At 41.3% G+C, this 12,354-nt stretch overlaps 1 protein-coding gene and 1 long non-coding RNA gene across 3 annotated transcripts; both read right to left on the bottom strand.

The window, feature by feature from the left end:
* On the bottom strand, positions 1 to 4,996 carry LOC123104238 (uncharacterized). Its single transcript, XM_044526004.1, has 7 exons — positions 4,747 to 4,996; positions 4,566 to 4,665; positions 4,412 to 4,455; positions 2,340 to 2,443; positions 1,134 to 1,338; positions 898 to 1,050; positions 1 to 814 (listed from the first exon to the last, which is right to left on the bottom strand). Exons 1-7 carry the CDS (start codon positions 4,795 to 4,797, stop codon positions 422 to 424), a joined length of 1,050 nt encoding a protein of 349 aa, XP_044381939.1. The 5' UTR covers positions 4,798 to 4,996; the 3' UTR covers positions 1 to 421.
* Positions 4,997 to 6,423: 1,427 nt separating this feature from the next.
* On the bottom strand, positions 6,424 to 10,835 carry LOC123107289 (uncharacterized). Of its 2 annotated transcripts, XR_006451635.1 has the most exons (5): positions 10,177 to 10,835; positions 8,593 to 10,078; positions 7,469 to 8,247; positions 7,188 to 7,330; positions 6,424 to 7,035 (listed from the first exon to the last, which is right to left on the bottom strand). It is a non-coding gene; the product is annotated as an uncharacterized lncRNA (long non-coding RNA). The 2 variants fall into 2 exon arrangements; XR_006451634.1 differs by having other exon boundaries at positions 7,188 to 8,247.
* Between the last annotated feature and the right edge of the window lie 1,519 nt (positions 10,836 to 12,354).

Here is a 12,354-nt window from a genome sequence, read left to right as displayed (position 1 = left end):
TTCATATCATGCAGGAAGATCATACTGGCCGACAGCAAACTGACACTGAAGAACCTGAAATACAGGGAACAACACAGAAAATGTGATGTTCATTTCTGCCCAAACCATCAGTGGTGCTCTCCCCTTCCACACCCACTGTGGTCATCTATCTCAATGGAAAAAGAGCAGTGGCTCTACTGTATGCTGGGAGTACATCTTTTATGGATCAACAATTTTCGGTCCATTCCAGTTATACTTTGCTTGCACCTACACCTAGAAACATTGCAGCGGCAGGAGGTCTACTTACATGGCAACACACGAGCCTCATGTTAAACATTGGGTTTGGGGTGTATAACCCGGGTAGCAGCAGCAGCAAGGTTCAACGTTCTAGTTTAACTTACACAGGAATCATGGGGTACTTATGATAACTTGCATATGAAGTTCAACATATGATCAGTGGTTGATCATGGCATCGGCGGCAAGGCTCCACAACATTTAGCTTGACTCTGGAAGGAACTTTTGGCTCAACATATGTCCTGATAGCCAAGAGCCCTTGACGAACTTCCACCATAAAATCCCCGTGCAACAGCATGCACTTTCCAATATTGTTGGTTAAACAACTATACAAAGGATGTCCTGTTGTGGTGTCCAATGTAAGGCCCTCAAGTGACGTTGTATTCTCAATGATATGGCATGTTAGCTCTACTAAGCTCTTTGCAGAGGAGAAACCAATAATCTTCACTGTCTTGAGGCTATCATGGCGGTGCCCTGGCATCTGCCTCAAATGTGATGTATCTCCCACGATTGATTCATGCAACATCTTTTTCTGCAAAACCTAGAGACGACAGGCCATATGGTTAGATTAATAATAATGCCATCATTGTAACTAATATCATTGCAATATGTACAGTAACTTACATTCATGACAAGGGTCTCCAAAGAAGGAGAAGCATCAAAAAGGGATATCAAAGAACAGTAGTCATAGGTCGAGGGAAATGTCAGTGTACTAAGATCAACATTCAAGTGCTTGAGATGTAAGAATTTGCTAGGTAAAACTGGTGTATCAATCATCTGCACAAAGACATTTCAGATCAATCATAATATCAGCAGTCGAAAGACAATCATACCATGCATATCAAGGATTTAGCATATACCTCATGACATGAACCTAGAGAAAGAGCTTCAACATAGCGCAAGCTAGACGGAAAATCAGCACAAACATAGCTGAGAACACCAGGAAAGGACAAGTCGAAATTCTTGAATTGTAATCCTACTCCAAATGATAGTTGTACTTGACGATGTCCCCTAAACTGGAAATTAGAGAGGTTTGGAGCTTCTACCTCTATAACCCGCAGCATCCTGCCGCCGTCAAACACATCCAGATATCTGAGTTGTTGTAGATGAAATGGTATTTTCAAGCAAATTATCTTATTGCAAAACTTGAGTTGCATCCGTTGCAAAGCAAAAGAATTGTGAAGAAGGGACCCCAATTGGTCCCCTGTGATATCAACATCACTCAGGTCGAGTCTTGACAGGCTTTTAAAGCATAACCCGCTGGTGGGAGAGAAAGCACAACGAGAAATATTTAGATACCGAATCGTGTTTCCGCTCTCATTAGCTAAAAGTGACCACGGAAAGTTGTAATATATTCCTGACTTTGAAGATAGTTCCACGGTGAGTTCTTCAATTCCCGGTGTAACGGCATTCTGAAACCAACTGTCAATATTACAAACTTTTGGCATTGTAGAAACGGAAAACAATCTCAAGTGTCTTGGTGGCAGTGCATGGACGGTTTTTCAAAATGTGGTCAACTTTGCTAGTAAAATTTCTTGCTATTTCGTCCTCTCCACATGATTCTATATCTATGCCCAATGTTGTCATATTGAAAGCAAGGTTCGGATAGCATCTCCAAGAACGTTTAAATGCATGAGACACGCAAGCAGCTCGAGCAGCATCTCGCATTGGCAGTAGGGAATATATATGACACCAGATATCCTGTATACACAAGCATGTGAGAAATTATTTCAAATGGACAAAAGAAATAAAGAAAACCATGTTGAGTAACATTTTAACCCAAGTGCTTGCACATGATTGCAACGCAATACAAAGGCACACCGTGCAATTGTGCTGACTGCTGAGTAAAGGGAGGTTACTTTTCCTCACTGTCTTGGTTCTAAAAGAATAGTAGTTGGTTCACCGTGCAATTGTGCTAACTGCTGAAAGGCACACTGCAGTAGGATTGTAGCAGGTTGCAGCACTAAGGATATGTTCGTACTAAATACTCCTATTTACCAAGCACAGCTCAACCAATTAGTATAGTTGGAGCATTCATAGCCCATCATCAGCGTTTCATGGCGTACCTCTGGAAGATGTGGCCCAAGGTATTGTGTTTCACCACCTTGGGAACAATGGTCTTGTTTGCAGGTAGAGTCCTTTCTGTCAACCGTTGAATCAGCTGGTCCATCTGCAATACATAATACATGATTACAGGTAGATACTTATAGAAGATTGCAATACCACCCAAGTATATCGTCGTTAAGGGTGCTCAAACAAACAAAATAAGACAGGGGAACACATAATCCAAAGGATAGTCTTGGCTTCCCCTCTGTTGTGTTGCCAAGGATCGTCTCAGACCCCATACCGACTAAGCAAGGCAGCCACCTGCCAAGTGCCAACTTTAGCTTGGAAGACATATGGGGCCTCCTCAAATCCAATGTATGCTTACTGTGTAATATTTGAGTTGCTAAACTGATATTATAGCAAAATTTTCATAACACGGGTACATACGGACAGCGCACACAACATTTGATCTTTCCCCAAATTGAGCCATAAAATCCTTAGCTTACCCAAACAGTTTTATCTATGAAAAAAATGAAAATTTTACGCTCAAAATAGACACTAGGCTAGATCAACCTATAAGAATCTGCTTGCCTTACCTAGTCTTGTACCAGATGAAAATAACAGCGAGGCGGTGACTTACTATGGGGTTGGATTTGCAGGCGACGATTTACGCTCAACATTAAGAATATTTAATTTAAAAAATCAGGACCTGAACGATTATATGCATAAGCCTGATGGTTGCATATAATACAAAGATTGTTGAACCGGTGATTGCTAAGAGGTCAATTTCATGCATCAAATATAAACTGTAGTAGAATTTGATAATTCTAAGCTTGAAAGGAAACCTGGGTACAAAAATGATCTATTTGGTGTCGCCTTCTAGGAAATCTACCCTGTTCTGAAGGCTTGTGTAGATGAATTATTTTCTATGTGGAAAGATATACTTGTACACGCTGCGCCTTCGCCCGCTAATAGCGGCTAAGAAGCATGATCACCTAGAGCGCCATCACTGGATTTAACCAGAACAAAAGGCAAACAATTTTATACATGAATATCTATATGACTGCAGTCAGAACTAAAAGTACCCGATTTTAAATATGGGTTGGGTGGCCTGCTGGAGTGCAGTACTTGAGAGACTATGCTAGTGTAGTAAACATAAATTTGGCCGGTCAGCTTCTATAGGGAATGCAAAACACTTATGAAATAAGAAACAGAGAACATCTAAGCAGAAATAAGGTACATGTTTGCTTACGAATGGTACTAACATGATATATTTTCTGCCCGCCGGTAAGTTATCAAGCAAGATCATCAAATGTTTCTTTGTAGATCACATTGTGAGTATTGCCAACAGTTTTCAGGAGAGTTATTTTCAGTCAAAGCTGGAAGATGAAGACTGACTAAGAAATACTCACATCAGTCAAAATAAAAATCCTGGGCTGAAAATTTGAGATGTACATAACTACTACAATGTAGCAACGAACCCATACACTTTTTTCATTATCCCTGCTGCCTTTTGACACTCAAGCGGACATTTGTATTGGCGACTATAAGAAAACTGGAAAATATATTAGATAGAGCGGGCGGTGAGGTCCCAGGTGGGGGGAGTGGGGGAGGCGGCGGGGTGGCACTCGGTAGGCAGAGCGACCGACGGCGGTGTGATCGCATGCGAAATCATAGTCAGAACTTTGCATTTGAAGGTACACGCTCAGAGGAATTTTTTTTGCTCAGTGCCAAAAGTATCAAATGCCTAAAACTGAAAATCACATCCTGAACTGAGCATTTTATTGAGAATCGGCAAAATAAGTTAAAGACAACAGTACGAGAACAGGTGAACGGTGATCTGATTTCAACACAAAATACTCATGAAGAAATAAAATGGGTGGACATTGGTTTGGTTTCTAAGCATAAAACTGATCATGTTTATGCCACACATTAAGCACATAATGTGTGCGTATTTGGAGCCTGAAACATCTACCAACTAAAACTACTCCCAAAAGCAACTTCAAGTTCAATCTTAAGACGTAACACATAAAGCTACAGACTACAATTTTGATGCACAGATTTAGCTCACTCAATCCAGTTTAGAGAGTACCCACACCCAATTCTGGAAAAAATAATGCGAGGCCCAATCCTCCGCTGCATCAAGCATCAACCATCATGAGATTGATTCCTTAATTGATCTGAAAACAGTTGCTTGGATTAATGTACTGTTACAACTTGATGTCAGAGGAAAGGAGGGATAAAACCTTGAGGAGCTGCATGTCCATGGCGTCCTTGACATCTCCTTGAAGAATCCCTTGACAACGGCGACCGTGATGGATGGGGAACTCCCATGGCGTGCCCCAACTGCATCTCCAGCAGAGAATATGAAGAGAAGGTGAGGTGTATGGGCAGCGAATCTCGGCCAAGAAGGAAGGAAGGACGAACCTGGGACCACCGGAGACACGCCGGCGAAGCCATGCCCGAAATCCTAGCCATGGGTGTGTGGTTGCGAGCGGGCTGTAGAGGCCGGGAGCAGAGAGTCTGGGTGGAGGGGAGGGAGGCGCGGACCGTCGGCAGCTTGGGGCGTGCCGCGCTGCGCCGGAGGCGCCGGAAGCAGCCGGCATGGGAAGCGGCGGCGGCGATGACTTCATAGGCGAGAGGGAGAGGAGGCGAGCCCGTGTGCTCTGTGTGTGGTTGTGTTTCCTTTTTTCTTTACAGAACTGCTTGGACCGCGCGTTGAATAGTCCAAACGACAGGGGGTTTTACGCAAAAATGAATCGTTTTTCCTGAGTACCACTTAAACAAGGACCGCGGGTTGATTTCAAAGAAACAGCGGGGTTTTTTTGCAAAAACACCAGCGACGTACGACCAGAAGCGATGCGTGGCTTAAAAAAGAAAATAATGTTCCTTTTCCTGCCAGGCGGAGTGGTTCGTCGAAAATTCCATCCTTGAACTGAGCATCATTCCATGAAAATGGTCGTAGTTGTCCCACATTTAATTGACTTACCAAATAAACTTATCTTTTTTCTTTGAAAGTCAATAAATGATTGCAAAATAAAATCCTAAAATATATTCAAATAGGTATATCATGGGCAGAATTTGGTAAACATTTATTTACAAAATCATATTAAAATATTTATATCCAGTTGCAACCAGCGGACAATTATTATTGTGTATAAAGAAGGACACTTATTTGTATGCATCTCTTCTGATTGTGTAAAACTCGATGAGTTTTCAATTCATTTTGTCATAATTACGTCAGTGACTTTGTCAATTTGGAGATGGTGAATGCATTGAAAAAGAAAAAGTATGATCCGTCTGGACACATGACATACATCTTTATGAACCTTATATGCACTTCACGTTGTATTGTCAATTTTTTTTATTATTTCTCTAATCCACTTCCCAAGTCCAAGCTCATCACCTTTATCAATGGTGCATCCAAATCGCAATTCCTCCTTCCACCCTCACCCACACACACTTGCATTTAAAACATGTAACCACACAATTATATTTGTGTCAGTAAAGGATGCTTGCAGTTTTTGATTGCTTCACGGAAAAAATACACACAAACATCTAGAACAGTGAACTTGAGAAACTGGAAATACGAAAAAATACTTTCTTTCTCTAGATGCATGCAAGATGGAATGTATAGAAGCCAATTAACTAAATAAGAGAAATATCATATTTCTATTCCAACTTGGTTAACATCAACTGCACATGAATCAGTTAAGCCATCAGCATAAAATATAATATATGAACATCCATTATTAGCTTCAACATTTTTGCAAAACACAATGACTATAACTTTGTCGCCGGTAGCATCAAAAGTTAAGGCTTCAAGACAACTGATGACTCAACCTTCACCCTTTCTAGTAACCTCCTTAGCATTATGCATCATTTTGACAACCTGACAATACTTCACATGACAATTAGAAATCAAAAGACTGATCTGAATTAAAAATAGCATTGGTGCATACCTTATCTTTACGAACATCAACATGTGAACTAAAAACAGCGTTGGTGCATACCTTATCTTCACGAATATCAATATGTGAGAGTACCACATTACATCATCGGTGCTTCTTCAGGTGAACCAAAATACACAGATAGTCCCAAATGAATCGGTGTTCCCCTCACTCCACAAATCCATGCGGCTATTCACATTGTATCAAATAAATACATGAGCAAACAATACAACACAAGATCTCTCTCTCTCTCTCTCTCTCATCTACGCAACAGCAGCAACAACATATTTTAGTCGCACAATGATAATCACATCTAACATCTCTCCCTCCCATCCCTCTGCCTCTAACCAGAAAAAAGGACCAGTGCTCAAAACACTTACGCAAACCAGACAGAAGGGACCGGTGCTCAAAACATTGATGCAACAAGAGAAACAGAGAGTACATAGCACCAACATGCTCTTGTCGCAAACATAGTAGGAATGTACAATTAGTTGCAACCATCATCTGGTTTGGTTTCTCTCCATAACAAAGTATAGACCATAAGACTTGGGTTTTAAAACTCAACATTTCAAACAAGAAATTCATAGTTGTAATCAGATGGACCCACAAGTGCTTTTTCCATACATACAGGCAAGGACCAAAAAATACAAACATTTTAGTTAAAAAATGCAGCTAGGATCTTCATACACACCAATCACTTCGCGGTCTCCCCAATATGCTCACCACCGTGTTGATGGTACATCTAGCTCACAATCTTCTAACCCTCCTACAAAACAAAGGTATGTCAAGTGGTCAGACCAACATGCTGATTACTTTACTAAAATATGAATCAAATAGACACCCTGAAAATTTGGTACCAAGGAAAAATGCAGAAAAAATTATTGGAGCATAGATAGTACAACTGTAGCAAAACCAGACCTTTGAGATGTGTATTTTTTGGTGCTTCCGAATTCAACCTTGATTCTGGTTCAAACTAAGATTTGCATGCAAACAACTTTGACGATGCAATACAAGCATGCCGCTGAAGAAATTCTGCTTAAACTTCTGACCCTTTGTCATACCTATGAAAGATATTGTTGTTATGGTTTAACAATCTACAGTTCCTATCATAGAGACCTCTCAGGCCCTAGAATAGCAAGGACTGTCATTGCATACATCAAAATATGTTGATACAAACTTTTGTGTACAATTATGCATACCTTCTTCTGCAGCAAGATCAATATATCACTGAATCACACTTCTGAACTTCTTCCTTCAGATTTGTCCCAGACATTTCGCAATTGAAAATTCACAAGAGATTTACAAAAGCAGAGACTAAAAAAGTACTTGACATAACCCAACATATGTACCTGAACATGTAAGTGCTTGGTCGGAGCAGACTTTGAAAAAGAGAAACTCCAATGCAATATCTATTGACTAATCATCATGTGTATGTTCAAGGTTACACTACTATCAGCTTGGTGATATTCTCCATATAATACCTCTCATCAGTCCCTCGTGTACATTGAAACACAAAATATTTTTTAGCCAATAAATATGTAAACCAAGAAGGCTTGCATCTAATACATCGGATTTACAGCAAAAGCTAGTTGTCTTATAAAACAGAGAAACTTAATTGGCAAAAAAACTTGTTGCATTCCATTTGCTTCAGGGGAATTACTTAAGGCAAGTGCCACAACTTTTATGATGATATCATGAACAGAAAAGGTCACTCTGGTTATCCGAATAACTTATGAACAAACATAATAAATTCTCATTCTGTTCAAACCGGCTAAAAATTTGGATACCAAGTCCACAATGGCTATAATTGGTGCTCCATTAGTAACCTCACATCAAGAACAGTAAAAATGTCTAACCTTTATTTTGGTAACCACTTGAGTAGCTGAGAATCAGAGGCAAAATTAAATCAAAGGGTCATTGGGCAATTGTATGAAAGCTGGCGACGCCAAGTGACTGAAGCATGTGTTGATTGATCTCACTGCAAAATAATCAATGGAATTGACTGTCAGGCATCAAGTTTCACCCATGAAGTTGACGACATTTTTGTGAGCTGAGTTGACAAATAACAAGAAGAAAACATAATTAGAAGCATCATTTTTGTGCCTTTAGTTTCTAAAAAAATGATGTACTGATGATTGGTTGCACAATATAGTATATGAGAACTGCACACATGAATAATATAGTGCACTCGACTAAATGCGCTGAGCAAACCAGTGGAACAACCAATTCCGTGCAGCTAAAATGATAAATCATACTATTACAAGCCATGTCGATGTGCTGGCGAGGAAAAGAATTGGGTGTGCCAGACCTTAAGAATGCACACCTGGGAAACTGAGTTGCCTTGCGTCCTTAACCAGTAGGCTCCATTGAAGCTTCTCAGCATGCCGGCAACAACGAGTGGAGGCGTAATGAATGGCGATCTAGAGGCAAGGCGTGAGCATGGAGAATAGCAACCCAGAGGCAGCACTTGGGCAGAGACCATGTCGGCGGCAGTGGCAGTGGGGCAGGAACGGAGCGCGACGAATGACAACCCTGATGTAGTTGCATACTGATGTTATTAATCCCCAAAATCTGGGTGTGTGCTTGTCCAACAAATCACCTAAGAAATTATTACAAAGGGGTATTGAAATCTGGTGTCCTGTAAACACAGTAAGCAGACATTGCAAACAACTCATCATATCAAAAAAATGTTCTGTAAATTACAACAAATCACTGTATTCATATTCGGTCAAAGTAATTAGGCATCACATTATGAGATTCTAAAATTGGAATGACTAAACATGATGATGCTAAAGAAATGGGGACACAAAAAGTCCTTGGCATTGGCTCCCATCAAATGCTATAAATGGCATGTTTGTGGTAATAGTCAGTCTGATGTACACAAGAACTTTAAATAAAGCATTACCAAATCTACCAATACTTGGTTCTGTAGTGTCATGCATGAAAAACTGCACACAGGCAAGTTTTTTGAACAATAAATAGATATAGCATTTACACAAACATCATTGGGGAATATAAGGCTGCCCCCGTTGCAACCAACATGATTAGTTTTCAGTTACCGATGGTTTGATAGGATAAATATAGTCTGCGGCCATATCGCGTCCACTCACCACTGAAACTGCACACCATTATTCTTTTGTATAGAACAGGTCACAGGTCACCCACTCAAGAGAGCAACACATGGAGTTATGCAAGGATTAATTGTGATTCAAGAACAACTAATCACCATTATTATTGATTAATGGTTTCATCAGTAACCATTAAACCTTTCCTTGCTCTCCTGTTTCAAATATGGGTTCCCTAGCTTCCTCCTCCCTGACGTGTAGTAGTGCAGCTGATGAGTATATGTGTCGCCATCAACATCGGCCTTGCACGCCATGTCCAGCATCTCGCACGGTCATTGTTGGAAGCTCATGATCCAAATTCCAAACATCATCTATCTTGCGCATTCAGCTGTCCAGCTTATCCCGCAACTTTTGTTCTAAAACTGAACTTGGCGACCCTTGAAGGTTCAGTCTATAAAACAGAAAACCATAACCGCCGGCCAATAATATGAATGAATGCCAATAAATTCAGCAAATACTTGGTACAATAGCGAAATCCATCATGCATGGAATTGGAGTCCAGGGACAGTGCCGGCGGCTCGACGAGATAATTGATCTAGTGTATAACATAATTTTTGGATCAGCAAAATGTACCTAATTTTTTTTGGGTCCCGTGCTGCATGTATCTATTCGCCATGCACTTTTGTCCTCGGACCTAATGAGGCGAGGCCACAAACCCATCCAAGCTAACAAACTAAAGCACAACTGTTCAAAAACAATCACGAAAAGAATATAAAAATCAGATCCCTGTGGCATTTTGGATCAGGACATGAAACTGTAATTGCAAGCATCAATGTGTGTACCTGCGCGTCGATGATGTGGACGATGCAGATCTTGCCATCCCCATGCGCCGGAACCCATGCAGCACTACATCCTTGAAGAGCGCATCATCAACATGAGAAGCAGGCTTGGTGCAGCCGTGCAGGATCTTCTGGACCGAAGGTGGAAGGGAGGGCCTGGAGCACGACATCCTGCTTGCAGGCTTACCTGGCGGCGGTGCTCCTATACTTCAGTGGCGTACGACCTGCTTCTCGTCATTGCGGATGCAGTGCCCTATGTCCAGCTCCACGCGATCGAGTGGTCTCGTCGATCTTGGCCGGAGGACGGGCGCAGCGGTATCTTATCTGATGAGCGGCGGGTGCGTGTACCCAGAGTCCCAGACTGGCCATCTGCGGTGTCGCGGTAGCTGGAGATCGAGTTGGAGTTGGGGATGGACGGAGGAGAATGACCACGCGAGCGGCGGCAGCGGCGTGGCGGGCGGTAGTGCATAGGCATGTCCTTTTCCCGTCTGATGGACCAGAGGCCGCCGCGCTTCCCTCTCCCCTCTCCCTCCTCTCTCTTCCATGGCTACGGACATGATGGGTTGGCGATCGGGTTTGGAAAAAATTGAAAGGAAGGGGAGGATTTGCTTTTTGGGGGAAATCGTGAAGGAGATCGATTGGGAAGGAAACAAATCAGACGATGTGTGGTATGGCAGGAAGAATTCCATGAAAAAAAATATGTTGTGGGCTCCTTCATCATGTATATGGTATTATTTCTGAATTTTTAAAAACCAAATATTTACATGATTGAGTTGAATCGACACCTGCCAAAGCAAACACGAATAAATGGAAGGAGTATCAGACGCGATTCGGTTTTAAGTCCGAAGAAAAAAAATTAACGTGAGAGGGGTGGTGGGAGTTGAGACGAAAATAAACCGGACGAAAAAAACCCAGACGAAAGTGGTGGGACTATTCAACCAACTCGTCCATTAAGAGTAGAGATGTGTGGTTTCGTCCTCTCCTGCGTTCATGCTCTCTCGGTTTATTTTCTCCTATTGAAGCGCCTCCTTATCCAATATCGCTACCGCCACTCCCCTCGTGTCACTTGCATTGTATTAAATTCGACCCAATTTATAGCCCATTGCAGTCTGCCAATTAGCTACTGCAGCTCATTACATCCGACTCGATATTGAACTTTCCATTTACATTACCCATATTTTGAAGCAGCCTAAAATTATATTTCAGAGCAGTCCAAAATGCTACATCATAGGTACACTTTTTTTTTTGAACAAAGGAAGGCACCAACAGGTGCCAATTCATTCAGCTCAAAGTCATACTACATGAAGAGTTACAAGATTTGCCAAGAAATAGGAAAGAAAGAGCAGCAGAATGTGAGGAGCTAGAGCTGAATAGAAGTCCTTGAAGACAGCAAGGGAGCAGGAATCCCCACTGATGAACAACATGACCAAAATGGCAATGCAGCCAGAGGAGAAAAGTAGATGGTCTACTCATCTGACAGAGACTGAGGAAACGAAGCAGTAATCTGGTCCAGATATAGAGATTAAAAAGCAGCATGAGCCTCCTATCTTTGTTTGTCTGCACCATCAACAACGCCATGTAGTTGTACTAACATACCTAATGGTGGCAAATGGTGGGAAGACGTGCCATGCCCTGCTCGACAGATACCGGCTCATCATGGAAGTAGTTATGCACGCATCTATTTTAAAAATAAAAGAAAGATGAGGTTTACATATCCAAAGGTGTAAAAAAAGGAATGAAGTACCTCTGATGGAAGAACATAAAATACTGCACTACTAAAACAAAGTAGTCAATGTAGCAATTTGGTTGTCAAAAAAAGTTACATGCAAATGTAGCCTTCAAGAGAAATGGAAACTGGGGGGTTCCACTGTCAAAATTTACGAAACATAACACCCATAGAGATACGTACCACAGAGAGAGAACAATCAAATCACGAGAAAGATAAAAGTGCAATTGTCATTTGACAAGAATCAAAATAGGAAACATTCGTCAGAAAAATCTATAAGCTCAATATGCAGACATGACACACAGACACACACAGACACACATGAGCAATTTGGAAATAAAGTAATTATGCATCAACTATACACCAATGTACGCACATACACTTCTCACACATTTACACCTATTGGCATCTGCAATCATGCATCAACTATATTCGCTAAAGCTACAATAGACGAT

The sequence above is a fragment of the Triticum aestivum genome, chromosome 5A (genome assembly GCF_018294505.1).
Source record: "Triticum aestivum cultivar Chinese Spring chromosome 5A, IWGSC CS RefSeq v2.1, whole genome shotgun sequence".
Taxonomy (NCBI): Eukaryota; Viridiplantae; Streptophyta; class Magnoliopsida; order Poales; family Poaceae; genus Triticum; species Triticum aestivum.
This window is presented reverse-complemented; position numbering and strand designations above follow the sequence as displayed.

Coding starts and splice junctions, on each gene's coding strand:
- LOC123104238 (XM_044526004.1), bottom strand. CDS start 4,797: ATGGCTAGGATTTCGGGCATGGCTTCGCCGGCGTGTCTCCGGTGGTCC. Junction 4,456..4,565: donor TGGACATGCAGCTCCTCAAG/GTTTTATCCCTC, acceptor TGCTTGATGCAG/CGGAGGATTGGGCCTCGCAT. Junction 2,444..4,411: donor TTTTCCAGAATTGGGTGTGG/GTACTCTCTAAA, acceptor TATGTATTGCAG/ATGGACCAGCTGATTCAACG.